This window comes from Chiloscyllium punctatum, chromosome 46, assembly GCF_047496795.1.
Source record: "Chiloscyllium punctatum isolate Juve2018m chromosome 46, sChiPun1.3, whole genome shotgun sequence".
NCBI classification, from domain to species: domain Eukaryota; kingdom Metazoa; phylum Chordata; class Chondrichthyes; order Orectolobiformes; family Hemiscylliidae; genus Chiloscyllium; species Chiloscyllium punctatum.
This window is the reverse complement of record NC_092784.1, coordinates 32,576,881-32,602,954: the sequence shown is the minus strand read 5'-3', so window position 1 is coordinate 32,602,954 and position 26,074 is coordinate 32,576,881. Positions and strand designations below refer to the sequence as shown.

Genomic DNA, 26,074 nt, shown 5'->3' with positions numbered 1-26,074 from the left:
TCGTTCTGGTAGCGCCTGTGGAGAGATGAGCTGATATAAGAACTCAATGCCCATCATTGTAGAAAAGCAATGTTAACATTGATATGTTCGGCAGCTGCAAGCAGCCTGGCTGGGAGGGAGCAGTCACAGGATCAGCTGCATTAGCAGCAGCACCTTGTCCCTGGGCTAGGTATTCTCTCATGTTCCTCTTTCTCATTCACAGAGAAATTTGCCTTCCCAACTCTGGCACCCTGGACAACTACAATGGAGGACCCAAACCCAATCACATCGTCAGGTAACAGGAATCACAGCTTTATTCCAAATGAACTTTGATCCAAATGCGGTTCTCAAATGTCCTGAGCTCAGGGTCACTCAATCTCTGCTCAGGCAGATAGGTTTTACTGACTGGAGAACAGACCCTAGAATCCCTGCAATGTGGAAGGAGGCCATTCAGCCCACCGACCCTCTGAGCATCCTTCCCTGGCCCAACACCCTACCCTACGATTAAGGCCCTGCACATCCCATAACCAATCCCTGTCCCCAAACACTATGGGCAACTTATCTTGGCCAATTCACATTGGCCTAAACCCACACACCTTTGGACTGTGGGAGGAAACCGGAGCACCCGGAGGAAACCCACGCAGACACGGGGAGAATGTGCAAACTCCACACAGTCAGTCGCCTGAGGCGGGAACTGAACCCGGGTCACTGGCGCCGTGAGGCAGTGGGGCTAACCACTGAGTTACTGTGTCACCATGAGTGTCAGTTCATCATGAGTGACAGAGGAGGGAGGGAGGGAGGGAGCGAGGGAGCGAGGGAAGGAGGGAGGATGTGAGGAGAGAGAGTGAGGGAGTATGGGAGTGAGGGAGTAGGGAATGAGGTAGTGAGGGAGTAGGGAGTGGGGGGTGAGGGTGTGAGGGGCTGAGGGAGGGGGTGAGGTAGTGAGGGAGTGAGTGAGGGGGTGATGTAGTGAGAGATGGAGGAGGTGAGGTAGTGAGGGGGTGAGGGAGTGAGGGAGAAGAGAGTGAGGTAGTGAGGGGTGAGGAGGTGAGGTAGCAAAAGGGTGAGGGAGAGGGTGAGGTGGTGGGGGGTGAGGGAGTGAGGTAGTGAGGTACTAATGTGGTGAGGGGGTGATCGAGTGAGGGGGTGAGGTAGTGAGGGGGTGAGGCAGTGAGGGGGGGGTGAGGGGATAAGGGAGTGAGGGAGTGAGGCAGTGAGGTACTAATGGACTGAGCGAGTGGGGGGTGAGGTAGTGAGGGAGTGAGGGGATAAGGGAGTGAGGGGGTGAGGTAGTGAAGTACTAATGGAGTGAGGGGGTGAGCAAGTGAGGGGGTGAACGAGTGAGGGGGTGAAGGGGTGAGGTGGTTAGGGGGTGAGTGAGTGAGGGGGTGAGGGAATGAGGTGGTGAGGGGTACAGGGACTGAGGGGGTGAGAGAGGATGAGGGAGTGAGGGCATGAGGGGGCGAGGATGTGAGGGAGTGAGTGAGGGGATGAGGGAGTGGGGGTGAGGGAGTAGGGGGTGAGGAGGTAGTGGATGAGGGGGTGAGGGAGTGAGTGTTTGAGGGGGTGAGGGAGTGAGTGTTTGAGGGGGTGAGGGAGTGAGTGTTTTGGGGGGTGAGGGAGTGAGTGTTTGAGGGGGTGAGGGAGTGAGGGGTAAGGGGGTGAGATAGTGTAATAGTGAGGGGGTGAGGGGGTCAGGGACTGAGGGGTTGAGGTAGTGAGAGGGGTGAGGGAGTGAGGGGATGAGATGGGTGAGGGAGTGAGTTAGTGAGGGTGTGATGGGGTGAGGGAGTGAGGGAGTGAGTTAGTGAGGGAGTGAGGGAGTGATGGGGCGAGGGAGTGAGTTAGTGAGGGAGTGAGGGAGTGAGGGAGTGAGGGAGTGAGGGGATGAGATGGGTGAGGGAGTGAGTTAGTGAGGGAGTGAGTTAGTGAGGGAGTGATGGGGCGAGGGAGTGAGTTAGTGAGGGTGTGATGGGGTGAGGGAGTGAGGGAGTGAGGGAGTGAGGGAGTGAGGGGATGAGATGGGTGAGGGAGTGATGGGGTGAGGGAGTGAGGGAGTGAGGGAGTGATGGAGTGAGGGAGTGAGTTAGTGAGGGAGTGATGGGGCGAGGGAGTGAGTTAGTGAGGGTGTGATGGGGCGAGGGAGTGAGGGAGCGAGGGAGTGAGGGAGTGAGTTAGTGAGGGAGTGAGGGAGTGATGGGGCGAGGGAGTGAGTTAGTGAGGGTGTGATGGGGTGAGGGAGTGAGGGAGTGAGGGAGTGAGTTAGTGAGGGAGTGAGTTAGTGAGGGAGTGAGGGAGTGATGGGGCGAGGGAGTGAGTTAGTGAGGGTGTGATGGGGTGAGGGAGTGAGGGAGTGAGGGAGTGAGGGTGTGATGGGGTGAGGGAGTGAGGGAGTGAGGGAGTGAGGGAGTGATGGGGTGAGGGAGTGAGTTAGTGAGGGTGTGATGGGGTGAGGGAGTGAGGGAGTGAGGGAGTGAGGGAGTGAGTTAGTGAGGGAGTGAGGGAGTGATGGGGCGAGGGAGTGAGTTAGTGAGGGTGTGATGGGGTGAGGGAGTGAGGGAGTGAGGGAGTGAGTTAGTGAGGGAGTGAGTTAGTGAGGGAGTGAGGGAGTGATGGGGCGAGGGAGTGAGTTAGTGAGGGTGTGATGGGGTGAGGGAGTGAGGGAGTGAGGGAGTGAGGGTGTGATGGGGTGAGGGAGTGAGGGAGTGAGGGAGTGAGGGAGTGATGGGGTGAGGGAGTGAGTTAGTGAGGGTGTGATGGGGTGAGGGAGTGAGGGAGTGAGGGAGTGAGGGAGTGATGGAGTGAGGGAGTGAGTTAGTGAGGGAGTGAGGGTGTGATGGGGTGAGGGAGTGAGGGAGTGAGGGAGTGAGGGAGTGATGGGGTGAGGGAGTGAGTTAGTGAGGGTGTGATGGGGTGAGGGAGTGAGGGAGTGAGGGAGTGAGGGAGTGAGTTAGTGAGGGAGTGAGGGAGTGATGGAGTGATGGAGTGAGGGGATGAGATGGGTGAGGGAGTGAGTTAGTGAGGGTGTGATGGGGTGAGGGAGTGAGTTAGTGAGGGTGTGATGGGGTGAGGGAGTGAGGGAGTGAGGGTGTGATGGGGTGAGGGAGTGAGGGAGTGAGGGAGTGAGGGAGTGATGGGGTGAGGGAGTGAGTTAGTGAGGGTGTGATGGGGTGAGGGAGTGAGGGAGGGAGTGAGGGAGTGAGGGAGTGATGGGGTGAGGGAGTGAGTTAGTGAGGGTGTGATGGGGTGAGGGAGTGAGGGAGTGAGGGAGTGATGGGGTGAGGGAGTGAGTTAGTGAGGGTGTGATGGGGTGAGGGAGTGAGGGAGTGAGGGAGTGATGGGGTGAGGGAGTGAGTTAGTGAGGGTGTGATGGGGTGAGGGAGTGAGGGAGTGAGGGAGTGATGGGGTGAGGGAGTGAGTTAGTGAGGGTGTGATGGGGTGAGGGAGTGAGGGAGTGAGGGAGTGAGTTAGTGAGGGAGTGAGGGAGTGAGGGAGTGATGGAGTGAGGGGATGAGATGGGTGAGGGAGTGAGTTAGTGAGGGTGTGATGGGGTGAGGGAGTGAGTTAGTGAGGGTGTGATGGGGTGAGGGAGTGAGGGAGTGAGGAAGTGACGGGGTGAGGGAGTGAGGGAGTGAGGAAGTGACGGGGTGAGGGGGTAAGGTAGTGAGGGGGGTGTGAAGTGGTGAGGGGGTGAGGATGTGAGGGGGTGAGGATGTGAGGGGGTGAGGGGGTGAGGGGGTGAGGGAGTGAGGGGGTGAGGGGGTGAGGATGTGAGGGGGTGAGGGACTGAGGGGGTGAGGGACTGAGGGGGTGAGGGGATGAGGTCATGAATTGATGAGGGGGTAAGGGAGTGGGGGGTCTCTCCCTCTCCCTCTCCCTCTCCCTTCCCACCCCCCCTCCCTCCCCCCCCTCCCCATCTCCATTCTCTCCCTCACTCCCTCTCTCTTTCACATTTGTATCATCGATAGTCACAGGTAAGGTGACGGAGACTGGAGGTTGGTAAACGAGGTGCCACTGTTTAAGAAGGTGGTAAAGACAAGTCAGGGAACTATAGACCAGTGAGTCTGACCTCGGTGGTGGGCAAGTTGTTGGAGGGAATCCTGAGGGACAGGACGTACATGTATTTGGAAAGACAAGGACTGATTAGAGATAGTCAACATGGCTTTGTGTGTGGGAAATCATGTCTCACAAACTTGATTGAGTTTGTTGAAGAAGTAACAAAGAGGATTGATGAGGGCAGAGCAGTAGATGTGATCTATATGGACTTCAGTAAGGCGTTCGACAAGATTCTCTCTTGAAAAGAGACTGATTAACAAGGTTAGATCTCATGGAATACAGGGAGAACTAGCCATTTGGATACAGAACTGGCTCAAAGGTAGGAGACAGAGGGTGGTGGGGGAGGGTTGTTTTTCAGACTGGAGGCCTGTGACCAGTGGAGTGTCACAAGGATCGGTGCTGGGTCCTCTACTTTTTGTCATTTACATAAATGATTTGGATACGAGCATAAGAGGTACAGTTAGTAAGTTTGCAGATGACACCAAAATTGGAGGTGTAGGGGACAGCGAAGAGGGTTACCTCAGATTACAACAGGATCTGGACCAGATGGGCCAATGGGCTGAGAAGTGGCAGATGGAGTTTAATTCAGATAAATGCGAGGTGCTGCATTTTGGGAAAGCAAATCTTAGCAGGACTTATACACTTAATGGTAAGGTCCCAGGGAGTGTTGCTGAACAAAGAGACCTTGCAGTGCAGGTTCATAGCTCCTTGAAAGTGGAGTCGCAGGTAGATAGGATCGTGAAGAAGGCGTTTGGTATGCTTTCCTTTATTGGTCAGAGTATTGAGTACACGGGTTGGGAGGTCATGTTGCGGCTGTACAGGACACTGGTTAGGTCACTGTTGGAATATTGCGTGCAATTCTGGTCTCCTTCCTATCGGAAAGATGTTGTGAAACTTGAAAGGGTTCAGAAAAGATTTACAAGGATGTTACCAGGGTTGAAGGATCTGAGCTACAGGGAGAGGCTGAACAGGCTGGGGCTGTTTTCCCCGGAGCGTCGGAGGCTGAGGGGTGACCTTATAGAGGTTTACAAAATCATGAGGGGCATGGATAGGATAAATAGACAAAGTCTTTTCCCTGGGGTCAGGGAGTCCAGAACTAGAGGGTATAGGTTTAGGGTGAGAGGGAAAAGATATAAAAGAGACCTAAGGGGCAACGTTTTCACACAGAGGGTGGTACGGGTATGGAATGAGCTGCCAGAGGATGTGGTGGAGGCTGGTACAATTGTAACATTTAAGAGGCATTTGGATGGATATATGAATAGGAAGGATTTGAAGGAATATGGACCGGGTGCTGGCAGGTGGGACTAGATTGGGTTGGGATATCTGGTCGGCATGGACAGGTCTCTGTCTACCCCCACTTTCCCCCCTTTCTCTCTCCCCCCCCCCCCCCCTCTCTTCTCCACACCCCCCACCCCCCCCCCCCCCCCCTCTTCTCCACACCCCCCACCCCCAACCACACCACCCTTTTTTTTCAAGAGAGAATTACAGTCATTGCGTCTCTGGGATCTGAGAGACAGAAAAAGGCTCAAATGCCGATTGAGTCCGTACAGGATGAAAGCAGACTACTAACTGCTCCCATCCTGTTTCCCAGCTCCAATACCTCGTCTGCCTGAGCATTGTATGTGAACATTCAACCACTTGTTCAGTGTTCTCCAGTTGATACAGCCAGTGAGTTTGGGTGAAAACATTTACCTCATTTCCCCCCCTTCTGCAGTCACTGTGTCAAATATTTCAACTGAGTGGAATTCTTAAACAGTATCGAGGAGAGTTTTTAAAGTCAGTGCATAAAGGACCAGAAAACAGAGGGGGGGTGTTCCAGATGGTAACGAAGGTGGGCAAATGCTCACGGTATCAGAGAGGGGAGCAGTTTGTCATCATCATATGGCCATCGTGAAGATTGTTCTGGAAGAAGGAAAGAATGGACCTGAAATCAAACTTCTCATCTGGGGAAGGCGGATTTTAATAGGTCCAAAGACACCAGGTTATAGTCCAACAGGCTTCTGTAAAATCACAAGCTTTCAGAGCCCTGCTCCTTCATCAAATCAGACACCTTTGGGTCGATCTGTCTCAGAACAGTGGGATGCATTTCAGAACAAAAGATGGAGAGTGTCGTGCCAAAATATTCCAATAAAGAAATCCTGTGAGCACACAAAACCATTGAATTCCTACAGAGCAGGAAGAGGCCATGGAAAATCTGCTTTTCGAGCCCGAGGCTGGAATTGAACCCAGACCCGTGGTACTCTGAGACAGCAGTACTAACCACTGAACCGTCAAGGTGCCCTAGCATGGGCTAGAGTGATAAAGTGAGAAGCGTATGGCAGATACAGAGACCCAAAACAGCAGAGGCCCTAGCGGAGGACAGAATGTGCACGAGGGGACCTCAAAGGGAGGTTAGGAGAGCAGAAGGGGGATACAAAAGGATAATCTTCAGTTGTTTTACCGGTACATTACAAATAAAAGGATAATGAGGCTAAGACTTGGACTCATAAAGGCACAGTGGGAGTTTGTGTGTGGGACCAGAGGATGGAAATGCTAAATGAATACTTTGGGGCTGTGTTCACTCATAAGATGCACAATATGAGCATAGAAATCAGGGAGAAAGTCTTTGATAAAATGAGAGAAAGACTCGACAGACAAAAGGCAGGTTTAGAAGTGGATAAATATCCAGGGGCAAATGAAATGGACCCCACGATGTTGGGTGATGCAAGCGAGTAAATAGCAAAGACACTTGCAAAAATCCCGATTCCTCTCTGGTGACGGGAGAGATGTCGGGAGAGTGGAGGCCACTCAATGTGTTACCATTATTCAAGAAGGGGCACCAAGGGTTAAACCAAGATCCTGCAGGCCAGTCCATAACAACATGGTGGTGGTGAAACTATTGGAAGCAATGCAGAGGGATGGAATTAATCGGTGTTTGGGGAGGTACAGCCAGCTTAGAAGTCAGATCTAACAAACTTGACTGAATTCCTCAAAGAGGTAACCAGCAGACAGTGGGGACTGCAGATGCAGTGGAGAGAGAGAGAGAGAGAGAGCGAATCAATAAACTGTGGTGCTGGATAAGCACAGCAGGTCAGGCAGCATCGGAGGAGCAGGAGAATTGGTGTTTTCGGCAGGACCCTGCCTCAGCACTGGGTAACCAGTTGTGTAGATGAGGACATGGCTTTTAGTGTTATTGACTTGAACTTCAGCAAGGCTTTTGATCAAGTCCTGCATGGGAGACTGAGAGTAAATGTAATTGGATCCACTCTTGGCTGAGTGGCAGGAAGCAGACGGGGATAGCTGAGGGGTGTTTTACCCCCTGGAAGCCTGTGTCCAGTGGGATCTGACAGGGCCCTGCTGTTTGTGGGGGAGATAAATGATTTTGAAAGCAGAAGGATTGATCAGTAAGATCACAGACAAGACTAACATCGGTAGGGGGCTGGTAAATCCTGAGCCTGAGACTGCAGAAGGATTTGGTGAGTGTGAGGGCCAGTGAAGGGCTCCTGCACGAAAACGTTGATTCTTCCTGCTCCTCGGGTGATGCCTGACCGACTGTGCTTTTGCAGCACCACTCTGATCGAGACTCTGCATAAGAATTCAGACAGGCTTGCCAGACAAACTGACCAGCAGAGAAAGGACCTAATTCCAGGGGTATTGTGTGTGATGGCCAATACAGACAAGACGAGGGGATTTATAAGGAATGACAGGACTCTGGGAGGCAGTGAGGATCAATCACTACTCAGGCACAGAACGGGTGAGAAAGTGCTTAAGAAGATAAAGGATACTCTTCCCTTTATTAATAAAGGGGAAGAGTTTAACAGCAAAGAGCTTCTTCTGGAATATTATAAAATGTTGGTTAGGCCTTTCCCTCACTGACTGGGACTGGGTCCTCCTTCCCTGGGCCGTCCCCTCACTGACTGGGACTGGGTCCCCGTTTCCCTGGGCCTTTCCTTCACTGACTGGGACTGGGTCCCCGTTTCCCTGGGCCTTCCCCCTCACTGACTGGGACTGGGTCCCCGTTTCCCTGGGCCTTCCCCTCACTGACTGGGACTGGGTCCCCGTTTCCCTGGGCCTTTCCCACACTGACTGGGACTGGGTCCTCCTTCCCTGGGCCTTCCCCCTCACTGACTGGGACTGGGTCCCCGTTTCCCTGGGCCTTTCCCTCACTGACTGGGACTGGGTCCCCGTTTCCCTGGGCCTTCCCCCTCACTGACTGGGACTGGGTCCCCGTTTCCCTGGGCCTTCCCCTCACTGACTGGGACTGGGTCCCCGTTTCCCTGGGCCTTTCCCACACTGACTGGGACTGGGTCCCTGTTTCCCTGGGCCTTCCCCCTCACTGACTGGGACTGGGTCCCCGTTTCCCTGGGCCTTCCCCTCACTGACTGGGACAGGGTCCTCCTTCCCTGGGCCTTCCCCCTCACTGACTGGGACTGGGTCCCCGTTTCCCTGGGCCTTTCCCCTCACTGACTGGGACAGGGTCCTCCTTCCCTGGGCCTTCCCCCTCACTGACTGGGACTGGGTCCCTGTTTCCCTGGGCCTTCCCCTCACTGACTGGGACTGGGTCCTCCTTCCCTGGGCCTTTCCCTCACTGACTGGGACAGGGTCCTCCTTCCCTGGGCCTTTCCCTCACTGACTGGGACAGGGTCCCTGTTTCCCTGGGCCTTTCCCCTCACTGACTGGGACTGGGTCCCTGTTTCCCTGGGCCTTTTCCCTCACTGACTGGGACTGGGTCCCTGTTTCCCTGGGCCTTTCCCTCACTGACTGGGACTGGGTCCCCGTTTCCCTGGGCCTTTCCCTCACTGACTGGGACAGGGTCCCCGTTTCCCTGGGCCTTCCCTCACTGACTGTGTCTGGTTCTATGCAGCAACGTTGCCTTTGGCTTGTTTTCTCCTTATTAGTGAAAAGCTTTTGAGATGTGCAGTGAGAACCATCATTCCTTCTTTTTAACACAACACTTGATTCACTGTCGGATACTGAAGCGACTCTTTTGATCTTCTCTGACTGCAACCAAAATTGCCTGAAACACTCAGCAGATCTGGCAGCATGTGTGTAGAGAAATCAGAGTTAACGTTTCAGATCCTGTGACTCTTCCTCAGAACCCGTCTATGGTTTACAGCATCTGCCGTTGTTTTGGTTTTTAGCTTCTCTCTCTCTCTCTACTTTTCTCCGTATCTCTCCCCAGTTTCTTCTCTCTGTCTCCTGTTTTCTTGATCTTTTATCCTATTATCTCTCCCTCCCTCTGTCTTTCTCAGAATCTCAGTGCAGGAGTCACCTATCTGTTTTGCCATTCAATCAGATCATTCGGTGATCTTCTATCTCGATGCAATGTTCCTGCTTTCTGCCTATACCCCTCCATCGCTTTCAAATATCAAACTGAGTCTCCCTCTTCCTGGAATATGTTCACTGACCCTGGCCTCCATTACCTTCTGTGGTAGTGAATTCCACACGTTGACTATCCTCGGAATTGAATCTGATTAGTTTTATTGTCACATTTATTCAGTGAAATGTTTAAGAATCGCCATTTCGGATTCCATCTTCGGTACAGAATCTTCAGCACAAGTTCTCAGGAAAGGAAAGTAGGGAAGCAAGGAATAAAGAGTCCAGCACTGCAGCTTATTGGAATCAATTAGAAAACAGAAAAATAGGGAATTCAGAACAGCAGTCCTCATCCAGTCCACTGAGGCACATAGTCTTTCAGTCACACAGTATGGACACAGGCCCTTCAGCCCAACCGCTCCATGCTGACCATGGTGCCCACTCAGCTCGTTCCAACTGCCTGCATTTTCCCATACTCCTCTAGACTTGTTCCCATCCATGGACCTACTCAAATGTATGTTTGTCAAATATTGCCATTGTACCTGCTTCAGCCAGCTTCCCTCGCCTCCCAGTCCACACACCACTCTCTGCAGGAAGAAATTGCACCTCAGGTCCTTCTTAAACTTTTCCCCTTTCACCTTAACCTGGTTCCCTCGGGTTTTAATTCCCTGTCCCTGGGAAAAAAATTCCTTCTATCTGTGGCCCTCGTGAGTTTTTACCCCTCAGTAAGGTCATCCCTCACTCTCCTACATTCCAAGGATTAAAGACCTCTCCTGACCAGCCTCCTCCTATAACTCCGAATGACACGTCCTGGCAATATTCTTGTCAATCTTTCCAGTTTCACAAGTCTCTCCTACAATAGGGTGACCAAAACTGTACAATGAGGCCTCACCAACACCTTAGACAACTGGAACATTACATCCCAACTCCGATTCTCGATGTCTTGACCGATGAAGGCCTGCATATTAATGCCTTCTTCATCACCCTGTCCACCACCTACAAGGCACAGGGCAGGAGTGTGATGGAATACTCCCGACTTGCCTGGATGTGGGCACTCCGACAACACATATCGAGTGTTGAACACTCGATATGTTCAACATCATCCAGGAGAAAGCAGCCCCCGCTTGATTGACACCACAGCCACAAATGTCCCCCTCCTTCCCCCACCGACCCTCAGTAGCAGCAGTGTGTACCAGCTACAAGATGCACTGCAGAAACTCACCAAAGATCCTCAGGCAGCACCTTCCAAACCCACGGCCACTTCCTTCTGGAAGGACAAGGGCAGCAGATACATGGGAACACCACCCCCTGCAAGTTCCCCTCCGAGCCCCTCACCATCCCGACTTGGAAATATATCGCTGTTCCTCCAGTGTCACTGGGTCAGAATCCTGGAATTCTCTCCCCCAGGACATTGGGGGTCTACCTACAGCACAGGGACTGCAGCAGTTTAAGAAGGCAGCTCACCCCCACCTTCTCAAGGGGCAACTGTTGGCTCCACGCTGGGCTTGACTTCAGACTGCCCCAGACCTCACCTCCACGCTGGGAGATCACTCTGGAACCACCTGGAGACTGGAAGTCCACACTGAACTGCAATGGGCTGAAAGACAACCATGGGCCACTGAACCACCACCTCCCAACGCTGTGAGACCATCACATACCATCAAAAGGCCACCATGCCGAGCTGAGAGACGCTGTGCTGAGCCGCTGAGAGACCACCATCCTAGACAGGAGATTACCAAGCAATGCTGGGACACCACTGGGCCAGGCCAGGCCAGGAAGCCACCGTGCTAAACCAGGAGGCCACCAGGCCAGACTGTAATACCACCATCTTAGACTGGGAGGCACCTCTCTAGGCCAGGAAGCCCTGGTGCTTGGCCAGGAGAAACCTCTCCAGGCCAGGAAGCCATGGTGCTAGGCCGGGAGAAACCTCTCTAGGCCAGGAAGCCATGGTGCTAGGCCGGGAAAAACCTCTCTAGGCCAGGAAGCCATGGTGCTAGGCCGGGAAAAACCTCTCTAGGCCAGGAAGCCATGGTGCTAGGCCGGGAAAAACCTCCCTAGGCCAGGAAGTCACTGTGCTGGGCCAGGAGAAACCTCTCTAGGTCAGGAAGCCATGGGGCTAGGCCGGGAGAAACCTCTCTAGGCCAGGAAGCCATGGTGCTAGGCCGGGAGAAACCTCTCTAGGCCAGGAAGCCATGGGGCTAGGCCGGGAGAAACCTCCCTAGGCCAGGAAGCCTTAGTGCTCGGCCGGGAGAAACCTCTCTAGGCCAGGAAGTCACTGTGCTGGGCCAGGAGAAACCTCTCTAGGTCAGGAAGCCATGGTGCTCGGCCGGGAGAAACCTCTCTAGGTCAGGAAGCCATGGTGCTCGGCCGGGAGAAACCTCTCTAGGCCAGGAAGCCTTAGTGCTCGGCCGGGAGAAACCTCTCTAGGCCAGGAAGCCATGGGGCTAGGCCGGGAGAAACCTCTCTAGGCCAGGAAGCCTTGGGGCTAGGCCGGGAGAAACCTCTCTAGGCCAGGAAGCCTTGGTGCTCGGCCGGGAGAAACCTCCCTAGGCCAGGAAGCCTTGATGCTGGGCCGGAAGTCTGCCACAGCAGAGGAACCTCTCCTGTTTTCTCCCTCTTTCCCCTGCTCTTTCTCCTCTGATTTCTCTCTCTCTCTCACTTATCAGGATGATGCCCAGACTGTTAGATACTTCAATGAGGAATGGAACCTTTTCTGGTGACTCCATATACATGGATAAATAGATCAGATAACAGCAGTAAGAACTGGTTACCATTAAACATTGCTCATCTTGGTTCAAGTTACATCTGGAATGATGTGCCATTGACAATGAGGGAAATATACAGAAGAAGATGACTGTGGCCATTGTGAAGATATTTCAGATTGTGATGGTGTTTTCTGGAGCTGATATCTCTGTTGCCTGGAGAACTGACTCGTGGTGATAACTGTGAAACACAGAGCACGGCTGGAATCCTTAGTTCCAGAGAGATTCGGTGCAGAGAAGGCCATTCACGCCATTACTGGCTCGGCAAATAAACATCATCACAAAGTGCCTCTCAGCCCTTCTCCCCAGACCCTTGCACATTGTTTCAGTGGAAGCACTATCGTCTTGAATGCCTCACTTGACTCTGTCTGTACCACAGTATGGGCAGTGCATTCAGACCCAACTACTCGTGTTAAAGGGGCATTCACAACAGCATTATCCTCCTTTAGACAGCCTGTTATCCCCGAAGCAAACTTCAGCAAATTGCTTGATCATGATTTCTCCTTTAGAATTCTGTACTGGCGATTCTCGAACATGTTTTTTTCCCCCATATGACTATTCATTCAAATCTGAAAAACTATTTCTAGAAATCTTCATGCTGCAAAATAATCCAACTTCCAATGCAGCTGTGAGTTTGACTGGCCAGGGGAAAATCTGTCGATATGTGGAGATAAAGCCCAGAGGTGCCGAAACAGAACAGGAACACCTGTAAGGAAAGATAGTGAAGGTATCACTGGTGGATGAAGCAGGGACTAACATTGAAGACATCATGGATGTATATTTGCCATTCATGGCTGCAGCCTGGAGGAGGCGTCAGCGAGTGCAGAGGGTGTTGATGTGATTGGCTATTCAGACAGTAACAGGAAAATCATATGCAGTGCACTCTGGGAGGAAGTAAAGACAAAGGAAACAAGTGCACACAGTGTGTCAAAAAGCTCTATCCGCACCCATTTCAAATCTATGTCAAATTGTTGGGTGTGAGAATTAGGTGTTAGTGTATTTTGAGGAGATTTGTAGCTCAGGTTGAGGTTCTGGATGTAGATTTGCTCGCTGAGCTGGAAGGTTTGTTTTCAGACGTTTCGTCACCATACTGGGTAACATCATCAGTGAGCCTCCAGATGAAGCGCTGGTGATGATTCCTGCTTTCTATTATTAGGTTTGGGTTTCCTTGGGTTGGTGATGTCATTTCCTGTTCTTTTTCTCAGTGGGTGATAAATGGGGTCTAAGTCACTGTGTTTGTTAATGGAGTTCCAGTTGGAATGCCTTGCTTGGATTAAGCTTGGACGGTAGAGACAGGACTCATAGTGACAAAGGAGAGTTTGAGTATTTTTAGCAGAGTTTAAGCTTTTGGGGTTCAGATTGAAAGGAAAAGCTGTGAGATCCTCTGTGATGCTCAGAGAAGAGTTTACACCAGTTTTCAGAAGCTGCCAGTGAGTTACGATTCAGTCAGCTCTGATGAAATTGCATGGCAGGGGTAACTTGAGGGGAAAATGGCTGACTTTAGCTCTTCATTCCTCTGTGTGTCTGCTTGTATGTCAGCTTTCTCTGTTGTGCTAATATCCTCATTTGCTCAGATAGCCAACCCTCCTTCTAAATGTCTCTTGAGGATTCAGGTCTCAATCCATCATCCCCTAGCCCTGTCTCTGTAATCAGTACCAGATCATTTTTATTCATTTCTATTTGGACTCTCAGTCCATCTCATTGCTGTGAAAGTCGATGTTGTTCAGTCGTGTTCTTTGAGGAAGGAAATCTCCTTTCCTGACCTGCCTGGCCTGCATATGATTTCAGATCCAAAGTGATGGGAATGATCCTTTATTAGTGTCTGAAACTGCAGAGCTCGTGACTCTGTTCATGGACAGGAAGGGGAATGATTGTATTCTCTCAAAACTCCAACATTACAAACCAGATGGATGTGAACTGGGTTTGCTCCTCACTTTGTTTCACCTGTTAACATTGAGATCTTTATATCTAGATCAAGAAAACAACCAACTTACGCTGGTGATAAAGTTGACTGGAAATTCTGATAAGGAATCAATGGAAAACATCATTCTACAGGTGAGGAAGTACACTGTGTTGAGACCAAATGCACGCAAGAACAATTCCTCCCACATACTTACTGTATGAACTTATGACTGGGGAGTTATAACACCCCCCCTGCCCTCTGTTTAACCTCATGTCACCCAGAAACCTTCATTCACAAAGCTCAGAGCAGAGCGACACGGGGGGAGGGAGGGAGGGAGGGGGGGGAGGGGTGGGGGGGAACAGAATGAGCTCCTCCCATTCTCGGGTAATAGCATAGAGCCAAACTCAGTGGCCTCCCCTTGTTCCTTTGCTGGTGCTGGAGCTGTGACATGTTCCTGGAGGACGGGACAGTGCCAGGGGCCCCGGCCCATTGAGCTGATCTGGTTTCGGGGGGGGGGGAGTGAGCTGGGGTCTGAATCTGCCCTCTCTGTCATTCTCGTGGCATCACCTGAGGGCACAGGCAGCTACCTCATCCTTTCTCTGTCACAGTTTCTCAATCTCTTTTCTCGTTTCCTCACTCTCTCCATCCTTCCATCCCTGTCCTTACTGCTGCCTCAATCTTCTATCTGTCTGACCTCTGTCTCACTCTCTCTCTATCTCTCCCAAGCTCCCAATTTCTTTTCTGTCTGTCTTTCTGTCTGGCTTCACCTATATGCAGTCTCTACCTTTCTTTCCCTCTGTTGCCCTGAGTTTGCTGTGCCAAGCCCATGCTCTCTTCCTGTCACAGCATAGAGCAGTATAGCGCAGGAACAGGCCCTTTGGCCCACCATGATGCTGTTCTAAACTAATCCCATCTGCCTGTATCCCTCTACTCCCTGTCTGTCCATAAGGCTGTCTGAATAGATCTTAAACATTGCTAATGTGTACAGACGGGGTGCTATCTACCACCTTGTTGGGCAGCACATTCCAGACACCTGCCAGCCTCTGCGTAAAACCTTTTCCTCCCACACCTTAAACCCATGTTCCCTCGTGTCCGGCCTAACAAGCCCAGAAAAGAGACTGACTCTCCACCCTATCCAACCCTCTCATCGCTTCCATCAGATCGACGCTCAGCTCTGATGGAAACAATCCATGTTTGTGCAAACTCACCTTATCGTCGTTGCAGTCCACGCAAATACCTCGGTTGCGCCTGATCCGAAGGCTCCACACCCTATTGTGTGGCAACCTGGATTGCACACAATATTGCAAATTTGTCCTAACCTGGTCTCAGTTCTGCAGCTGCTTACACAGCTTGTTAACGTTTATACTCAATGCCCTGACTGATGAAGGCAAACACACCATCCTCCTCCTTAACCACCATATCCACTCTCAGGGAGCTACAGCCCTGCATCCCTAACATCCAGTATCAGTGGCTCATACAGATTCCACTCTTTACTTTGCTGCCACCACCCCCCACAACACCCCCTTTCTATCACTCTCTCGACTTTTCTCTCTATCGAACCTGTGGTTTTTGTTTTGCTTCCTCTTTCCCTGCTCACTCACTGATTCCATACTTCCGTTTCCCATCAACCGGAATTCGCAATCTAGTGCAACGCATCAGTCTAGTCACTACACCATATAGAGTTCTCACCAACAACCGATCCCCAGCTCAGCAGTCAGCCTTTTCTCCTGCGGCTTTGGGATAGATCTCCATCCTGGCTGGATTACTAATTAATTTTCCTCTTTGTGATATAGCTGGAACTGGCAATCAAGTCAAAGTTCCCGGATATGGAGCTCCAGTTGAGTTTCGGAGATGATGCACTCTAAGGTCTGGGCTTATCAGGAGAGTTAAGATGACAGACGATATCAGTGACCCCATCGTTTATTATTTCCATCCTCACTCAATTATGCACCATGGCTTACATGAGGAGAGAGTTAATCTCCAGCTAAATGTGTGTTGATTTTCTTTCACTGTTAATTCCTCTTTATATTGTAGAATTCTATTAGGTGACAGGACTAATGAGATAAAGTTAGGGGCGCTTTGTTGGTGGAATGGGGAGTGGGGGGGGAGGTTTCAAAGTTGGGAGCTAGGAGGAGTCTTGTAGCCATAATATCAGGGCTAGGACAAGGGGCTGGTGGTGGATTTAAAATCGATTAAAATTCACAAGTTTTCATGTGGAGTTCCAACATTCCCATCTCTCTCTGAGCCTGCTCAGTGACTTACTGTCCCATCTGCATTTCTCTGTAACAGACTCCCAGTATCAGTCTCCAAAACCATGGGGTGGACAGTATCCCCTTGTGCAAAACAAGGGACTTAAAACATGAGAAAATTGGTCACCGTGAGATGGTTAGATTAGATTACTTACAGTGTGGAAACAGGCCCTTCGGCCCAACAAGTCCACACCGCCCCGCCGAAGCACAACCCACCCATACCCCTACATTTACCCCTTACCTAACACTACGGGAAATTTCCCATGGCCAATTCACCTGACCTGCACATTTTTGGACTGTGGGAGGAAACCGGAGCACCCGGAGGAAACCCACGCAGACACGAGGAGAACGTGCAAACTCCACACAGTCAGTCGCCTGAGGCGGGAATTGAACCCGGGTCACTGGCGCTGTGAGGCAGCAGTGCTAACCACTGTGCCACCGTGCCACCCACGAGCCACCATGCCACCCGCCTCTCAACATTTGTTGAACTGTTGAACAGACATTGACCTTGTAAAGACTCAGTTTTATCTTCTGCTTAATGAGAAAGTTCGACTGAAATCCTTTGTTCAGTTTCCCCAAGACTCAGGGAACTACGAGCACTGCCACGATGCTCTGTCCACCCTATCCACCCCTCTCATTATGTTACAAGCCCTTCCATCAGGAGACAGTGAGGACTGCAGATGGTGGAGATCAGAGTCGAGAATGTGGTGCTGGAAAAGCGCAGCAGGTCAGGCAGCATCCGAGAAGCTGGAGAGTCGACGTTTCAGAATTCCTGTTGGTCAGGGCTCTGCACCCATGAGATATACAGCTGCACATTGGCAATATGAACACAGCAGAGGCTGAGCCTCTGAACGATCAGCCTAAACTCATGTACTGCTCAGCAGGTCTGCAGCATCGATGGAGAGAGAATCAGTTCACAGCCCTTCACATGATGATGAGCTGAGCTTTGATGGAAGGTCATCACCATGACAACAGTAACTCTGTTTCTCCCTCCACCCTCGCTGTCTGACCTGGTGTGTAATTCAGGTATTTTCTGGTTCCGCGGCAAGATGAGGACAGCGATCTCCCCACGAAGTGGCACGCAGATAAGGAAACTTGATTCCAAACCAGAAGACAGTAATGAGGATGTAGATTGTAAGAGTTTGTTTGATCGGATCACTGTTCTCAGAACTTTAACATTTTTCACCCAGAGGGTGGTACGTGTATGGAATGAGCTGCCAGAGGATGTGGTGGAGGCTGGTACAATTATAGCATTTAAAAGACATTTGGTTGGGTGTATGAGTAGGAAGGGTTTGGAGGGGTATGGGTCAGATGGGACTAGATTGGGTTGGGATAGCTGGTCGGCGTGAATGGGTTGGACCAAGAGGTCTTTCTGTGCTGTTCATCTCTATGACTCTATGTTCAATGTCCTCACTATCCAGAACAATTTTATTACTTTTCGGTGCTGTTACAGGAACTGTGTGCTTAATAAATCTATAAATGCTTGACCACAATGTTTCTAAAAGCTTATTTCTTTGGGAAGGATGTGTCGATGCTTTGATTCAATCTAACCAGGTAAAGTTAGAGCTTCGTTCCTGAAACTGAGACAGGGTTATTTTCCTGAGGTTAAAACGCGTTTAATTTGTTCAGCACGTGAATGAATCTGATGCTCAGTTTTTCTCTCCTCTTCACGTGAGTATTTTCCAAGTTTTCTCACACAGAATGGCTCGAGGTATGAGGACCAGGCAGCTTATCCTGTTGGCTCAAGGACAGACCGGCCCTCCCATTTTTTTAACCAGCATCACTCTCTGCAAGATCAAACATCAGTTAGGCAGGGGAGAAGGGGAGAACTCTAACACAATGGCATTTGCAGTCTATATCTCGCACGATCCCAACCTCATGCTACTTAAAGTTGTCTGCCATGCCCATGTACAACTGCTGTCAATGTCCCGCTGGCTATTGTTTGGGGTGGGAGAGGGGGAACTATAATACAGTCCCATCACGTTCCCGCTGGCTATTGTTTGGGGTGGGAGAGGGGGAACTATAATACAGTCCCATCACGTTCCCGCTGACTATTGTTTGGGGTGGGAGAGGGGGAACTATAATACAGTCCCATCACGTTCCCGCTGGCTATTGTTTGGGGTGGGAGAGGGGGAACTATAATACAGTCCCATCATGTTCCCACTGGCTATTGTTTGGGGTGGGAGAGGGGGAACTATAATACAGTCCCATCACGTTCCCACTGACTATTGTTTGGGGTGGGAGAGGGGGAACTATAATACAGTCCCATCACGTTCCCACTGACTATTGTTTGGGGTGGGAGAGGGGGAACTATAATACAGTCCCATCACGTTCCCACTGGCTATTGTTTGGGGTGGGAGAGGGGGAACTATAATACAGTCCCATCACGTTCCCACTGACTATTGTTTGTGGGAGAGGGGGGGTATTAACTATAATACAGTCCCATCACGTTCCCACTGACTATTGTTTGGGGGGGGGGGGTATTAACTATAATACAGTCCCATCACGTAACCACTGACTATTGTTTGTGGGAGGGGGGGGGTATTAACTATAATACAGTCCCATCACGTTCCCACTGACTATTGTTTGGGGGAGGGGGGGGTATTAACTATAATACAGTCCCATCACGTTCCCACTGACTATTGTTTGGGGGGGGGGTATTAACTATAATACAGTCCCATCACGTTCCCACTGACTATTGTTTGGGGGGGGGAGGGTATTAACTATAATACAGTCCCATCACGTTCCCACTGACTATTGTTTGGGGGGGGGGGTGTATTAACTATAATACAGTCCCATCAAAGTGATCACCACCTTCTTCCTTCCCAGTTCCACCCATTTCACCTCAGTTGGTGATCCTTCTTGAACATTCTTGCTAAATATTATTGTGATGTTTTCACTCCCCTTCCACCATTCCTATAGCTGCTGTACCCTGGTGCATTGAGCTGCCAATCTTGTCCCTCCGTCAGCCATGTTTCTGGAACAGCTATAATCCCAGTCCCATGTAAGGCATCCACCCCCTGTGTTCATCTGCCTTTCCTGTCAGGCCTCTATTGTTGAAATAAATATAGTTTAATCCATCAGTCTTCCCTCATTCCCCACCACGATTTCGCTTCTGTCCTAGCCTTAGCTTTCCCTGCTCTCCAGCCCCCTGCCAGACCAGTTTAAATGCATTACTGCAGTAAATCTCTTGCTCCTCTCCAGTTCAGGTGCAACCTGTCCCTCTTGTACAGGCCACCTCGACCCCAGAAGAGATCCCATGATCCAACAGTGTGAACCCTTCTCCCATACACCAGTTCCTCTGCCATGCATTTGTCTGCCCTCTCCTCTGTTCTTACTCTCACTAACACGTGGTGCTGGAGTAATCCAGAGACCACTACCTGTGAGGGACTGCTTTGTAACCTCCTTATATTCACTCTGCAAGACCCCCATCCCTTTGGTTAACTACGTCATTGGTGCCAGTGTGTATACTGACCTCTGGCTGCTCAGGGACCCCGTTGGGAAATTGCTGGAACCACTTTGAGACCCTAACACCAAGGAGACAACACAACTCCACCCCCGAGATTCCCACTTGTGACTGCAGGAATGCCTGTCTGTGTTCCAGACTGGACAGCACCCGATCACAGTTTCTCTCCCAGAGTTTGGCACACCCTCCCTTACAGCAGAGTGAGATGTAGTGCCAAGGTCCTGGCTGCTGCTGTTACTTTCTCCTGAGATGCTGTTACCAACCGTTTCAAACACAGTACACAGACAAACCTCGATTATCCAAAGGACAAGGGCAGAGAGTATTGTGTTCAGTTAATCGAATGCTGGATAATTGAGGTTCCTTGTACTTGTTTGAGAGGGGGAGAGCCACAGGGGACCACAGCACTGCCTACCCAGCTCTTGGGCAGTCACCCATCCTACAATGTGACCACATTCCTGAAGCGATGATCTAATTCACACTCTGCCTCCTGTGTGCCCTCAATGAGTCTAGTTGCTGATCCAATCGATCCATGTGATCTGAGAGGGGTTGCAGTCACTTCCTGAAGATATATTTACCAATGGCACTCGACAGCTCCCTGATCGCCCACATTTGGCAGGTAGAACGTACCACTCCACTGTCTGCCTTCGCTGCCTCTTTGACAACTCTCAGATGAAGGAGATTGAAAATAAACTCTTCCCTTGACCTGACCTTGTCGCTGCTCATTCTCCTCAACACAGCTCGGTGTTCACGTTGGCCAGCAGCCGTTCAAACACAAAGCAGCCCCTCTCCCGAAAGGACCCGAGCCCCAGGCAGTGATGCAGCAGCTCAGTGTACTTCTGTAGAATGTGGTGAGGATAGCAGGGTGGGAAGGGGCCTTTCCTCAGCCTGAGCAGAGAGTAGGGACACTGCTGCGCTTTCTCGGCTATGGAGCTAGTGTTGAGCAAACCTTGCTGCCAGGGTATTGTTTCCCCCTTCAGTTCAAGTACAACCCATCCCTCTTGAACAGGTCACCTCTAACCCAGAAAAGATCCGAATGATGTACAAATCTGAATCCACGCCCCCTGCACCAAATCTTCAGCCACACATTCATCGACCATATCCTCCTGTTCTTGTTCTCACTAGCACATGGCACTGGAAGGAATCTGGAGGTCCTGGTTTTTAATTTTTTTTCTCCCTAACTCTCTCAAATCTCTCCACCAGACTTCGTCCCTGTGTCATTTGTGCCAATGTACACAGTGCCTTCTGGCTGCTCCCCCTCCCACTTGAGACCATTCTGCAGCTGCTCCAAGACATCCTGGACCCTGGCACCTGGGAGGTATCACAACATCCTAGATTCCCATTTGCAGCCACAGAATCTCCTGTCTATCCCCCTTAACTATCAGGTCTCCCATCACTAAGGTCTTGTTTATCTTTACCCATTCCCCTCTGTGCCCCAGACCCAGTGGTAACACCACCACCAGGTGACTGCTGCCTTCCCCTGAACGGTCATCCCTCCAAAACGGTTGACTTGCTATCAAGGGGAATGGCCTCAGGGGATTCCTGCACTCTCTGCCAACTCCCTTTGCCTCTCCTGGTGGTCACTCAGCTCCTCTCTGCCTGTACCTGGAGGTGTGACCACCACACTAACACTTATCTATGGAGTTCTCAGCATCAGTGAACATGGTCTCCCCCCAGGAGCTGCAGCTGGGTCCACTTCCCACATGTGTCGTCATCAGGGACGATGGACATCTCCCTGAGCTCCTACATCCTGCAGGAGGAACATGCCCCTGGCCCAGCGGCCATCTTAACTGCTGTCAGACTAAAGAGGAAAGTTCAGGACTTTACTTGAGCTTACCTGCGCTCCTCGCCTGTGCCACTCAACTGTACCCCTCACCTGTACCCCTTACCTGTACCCCTCACTTTTACCCCTTACCTGTACCCCTCACCCGTACCCCTCACCTGTACCCCTTACTTTTACACCTTACCTTTACCCCTTACCCGTACCCCTTACCTGTACCCCTTACCCGTACCCCTTACCCGTACTCCTCACCTGTACCCCTTGCTCGTGCCCCTTGCCTGTGCCCCTTGCCTGTGCCCCTTACTGTACTCTTCCCTGTGCCCCTTATACCTGTACCCCTTTCCTCTACTCCTTTCCTGTGCCCCTTCCCTGTGCCCCTTTCCTGTACCCTTTCCTGTGCCTATTACCGGTACCCCTTGCCTGTACCCCTTACTGTACCCTTCCCTGTGCCCCTTACCTGTGCCCCTTTCCTGTGCCCCTTCCCTGTGCCCCTTACCTGTACCCCTTTCCTGTACCCTTCCCTGTGCCCCTTCCCTGTGCCCCTTTCCTGTGCCCCTTTCCTGTACCCCTTACTGTACCCTTCCCAGTACCCCTTACCTGTACCCCTTCCCTGTACCCCTTCCCTGTACCCCTTGCCGAGCTGCTGCTCTCCAAGACCTCTCGAGTTAAAGCCTTACTTCTTTCTCTCCTACCAACACACTCTCCGTTTACCTGTCACTCTACTCTGCATGCTCACGAGAAGCTTGTTGGCAGCAGAGGACGAAGTAAGGCTTTAGCTCGAGGGGTTTTATTTTGGTGAAAGGAGGAGGGAAGGAGGGAAACCTGCAGTGAGGTAGTGTTTGGGTCTTAAACACTCCTTGTTACCAAGTCCATCATGATCCATTGCTCAGTCCAAGGGACTGCTTCCAGGTCACTCTCAGCTTCACCAAAATTTGGGTCCAGTCTTTACAGGGTACCTCGCTCAGGGCAGCAGACAGGGAGTCAGAGAGATGTACAGCATGGACACAGACCCTTCGGTCCAACCTGTCCATGCCGACCAGATATCCCAACCCAATCTAGTCCCACCTGCCAGCACCCGGCCCATATCCCTCCAAACCCTTCCTATTCATACACCCATCCAAATGCCTCTTAAATGTTGCAATTGTACCAGCCTCTACCACTTCCTCTGGTGGCTAAGTCCATACTCATACCATCCCCTGGGTGGAAAAATTGCCCCTTAGGTCTCGTTTATATCTTTCCCCTCTCACCCAAAACCTATGCACTCTAGTTCTGGACTCCAGGGAAAAGACCTTGTCTATTTTGATTAGAGTAGTGCTGGAAAAGCACAGCAGGTCAGGCAGCATCCGAGGAACAGGAAAAGCGCGTTTCCGGCAAAAGCCATTCATTCATTCCTGATGTAGGGCTTTTGTCCGAAACATCGATTTTCCTGCTCCTCAGACGCTGCCTGACCTGCTGTGCTTTTCCAGCACTACTCTAATCTAGACTCTGATCTCCAGCCCTTACTTTCACCTTGCCTATTTACCCTATCCATGCCCCTCATGATTTTATAAACCTCTATAAGGTCACCCCTCAGCCTCTGACGCTCCAGGGAAAACAGCCCCAGCCTGTTCAGCCTCTCCCTGTAGCTCAGATCCTCCAACCCTGGCAACATCCTTGTAGATAATTTCTGCACCCTTTCAAGTTTCACAACACCCTTATAAGAGGGAGAAGAGAATTGCACACAATGTTCCAAAAGTGGCCTAACCAATGTGCTGTAAAGCCACAACTGGATTGTGGGTAATCCAAGATGGAGGATGGGAATGTGACAATGAAGCCTCTTTTACAAGGTTATTGTGTCCTTGGGGTTTTTTCAAAAGGGGTTTTAATGGCAGAGGTGCCGATATGTCTGTAAGTGGCTACTTTAACCATTGGCGGGGGGAGGCTGGTTCTCCCAGTTCAGGGTTTTTTTTTCTAGCTTGGTTTGTTTTTAGCAGAAACAGCTGGTGGCAGGGAAGCTGTTACTGTGAAAAAAGGTTCCATCCTTCAACAGATGTTTCCTGCCTGACTCTTCTCTCTGTAATCTCTCCTGCCTGTAAAAAACAGAGTCTGAATTTACCATTTACCAAGGGGTGTGTTGATGTGATATTGTGGGAATCGGAACAGCTCCTTAGTGAAGTTGTGATTTCGAATCAGTTGGGTTTACAAATAGTTCAACTATTTTAAATTCTATTTTCTTTTGTTTGTGTTTCTACCATTGTGTGTGCAGCAGAACCTCGATTATCTGAACAAGATGGGTAGGGAACATTCTGTTTGGATAATTGATCATTTGGATAATTGATCTGGTCATAAACAAGCAGCAATTTGTGAGTGCCAGTTATTGAGTATCTCTCAGTTATCCCGCAATGCACATCATAATGCCATTTAACCAATAACTGAACATTGAGTTGCCTAATCCTCTTTTCACAGGACCGTGAAATCTTGTTCAGGTAATCTGAAATTCAGATAATTGATGTTTGGATAATCGAGGTTGTACTGTAAAAGTATTCTGTTTTATCTTAGAGCCGAATGGTCTGACCAGCTGCATCACACCTGGAATATCCATCTCACAACTACCTTTCAAAAAAAAAATAAAAGTTAGGGTCCGGGTTACCTTTTTCAAGTGTTTTCAGGGGGTCTGGCCTGGTTCACAATCAGAAAATATTGTGACTGTAAGAGCTGCTCCCTTTCTGATGTAATGGAGTCGATTTGCTGGCACGGTGGCTCTGTGGTTAGCACTGCTGCCTCATAGCTCCAGAAACCCAGGTTCAATCCCAGCCTGGGGCAACTGTCTGTGTGGAGTTTGCACGTTCTCCCCGCGTCTGCGTGGGTTCCCTCCGGGTGCTCCGGTTTCCTCTCACAGTCCAAAGATGTGCAAGTTGGGTGAAATGGTCATGATAAATTGCCCGTAGTGTCAGGAATGTGTGGGTTAGGTGCATTCGTCAGGGGTAAATATCGGATAATAGGGGAGGGGAATAGGTCTGGGCGTGTTACTCATTGAAGGGTCGGTGTGGGTGTGCTGGGCCGAAGGGCCTGTTCCCACACTGTAGGGATTCTAAGATGTCCTCGAATTCTAGGAGCAGTAATTACTGTCTTATAAGCTTAAAAATCACACAATACCAGGTTATAGTGTGATTTTTAACTTTGTACACCCCAGTCCAACACCGGCATCTCCGAATCATGTTTCGAGAGCTCCAAAACAATGACACTTTAAAAAGGAGGGACTAACCCAAAGGCAGGGACCCCATGGCCAGTGAATCAATGAGGAAACAGCTGTAAGGCAGAGGGAGCCAGCCAGATCCTGGGAGATGAACTCCTCCTGATACAGGAACACCCCCAGGGCTCTGCACAACAGTTAATGCTGGTATCATCACCTCAGGGAGTGAGAAAGGCTCCCGATTGGTGCACACTGGTCACCTGACTATTACTAGTTAACCCTTTTCATGTCCCAACAAGATTGAGAGCAGTGGGATTTCGTTAGTTAACTCTTTCACAACCTTAGTGATAGAACATCTACTGTCTGCTAAGGATTAACACAGTTAGTAAAGCTAAAAGGTACCTAATTAACTGAGACCTTGTAATGTTCAACCTCTCTAAGGTTAGAATAGTGGGAACTTAGTTTACAGAAACTCATGGTAGAACATAGAACAGTACAGCACAGTACAGGCCCTTCGGCCCACGATGTTGTGCTGGCCTTTTATAGTACTAATAAGATCAGACTAACCTACATACCCTTCATTTTACTATCATCTATGTGTCCGTCCAAGAATTGCTGAAATGTCCCTAATGTCTCTGACTCTAATCCACCCCCCCCCCCCCCCCCCCCACAACGAGCAGTACATTCCACACACCCACCACTCTGTGGGAAAGAACCGATCTTTGACATCTCCCCTAAACCTTTCTCCAATCACCTTAAAATTAGGCCCCGTCATGATAGCCATTCCCATCCTGGGGAAAAGTCTCTGGGCCATCCACTCCATCTATGCCTCCTCATCTTTACACCACGTAGAGAGCCCTCCACTGGGGATCCCCACCGCCCGGTGGCAAATGGGCACGCCAAGGCGTGTCCGGACGGTGGATGAGGGAGAAGAGGTGGACGGTGTGCAGCAGCAGTCGATACAGGGCCCTCCTTTTTATATCCCTTAAGGGGACAAAATTAAAATTCCGGAGGCGGCTCAGGTTGTGGGGCACAGGCTCCCGCGGGAAGTACGGGACCTTGGGGCCAATGTGAAATTCCGTCCGGGCCGGGGTGAGCGCGGACGGGATCCCACCGCACACCTGAGCGTCCTCCAACCGGTGCACTACGTCGGGTCTGAGCACCGCCGTTTTAAGGCGTCGGATGGCGGTGGCCATGTACCGGACGTCTACCGCTGCCCTTCTCGCTATGTCCTGCGGCAGCGTCCAGCCCAGGCCCCCGGCCACCCAGCACGTCCCCGACCCTGGTCGCCCTCACCGCCACGGCCCTCCCCTCCGACAGCCACTCGAACCCCGCGAGGACGGAGGTGCGGATTCCTGAGCAACGGCTCCCTGACGACAGCCGCTACTCCAGCCGGAGGGTAGGCGCGTCGCGAT

The 26,074-nt window shown here is 51.0% G+C and overlaps 1 protein-coding gene across 2 annotated transcripts in view; it reads left to right on the top strand.

The window, feature by feature from the left end:
* LOC140467936 (pancreatic secretory granule membrane major glycoprotein GP2-like) overlaps positions 1-17,737 on the top strand; it is a 42,343-nt gene extending 24,606 nt beyond the window's left edge. For both annotated transcript variants that reach the window (XM_072564002.1, XM_072564003.1), the window contains exons 6-8: positions 203-274; positions 14,065-14,147; positions 15,789-17,737. In XM_072564002.1, the coding sequence (XP_072420103.1) occupies positions 203-274; positions 14,065-14,147; positions 15,789-15,860 (227 nt within the window). In that variant the 3' untranslated portion in view covers positions 15,861-17,737. The remainder of the gene's footprint in view (positions 1-202; positions 275-14,064; positions 14,148-15,788) is intronic.
* The last annotated feature ends 8,337 nt before the right edge of the window (positions 17,738-26,074 follow it).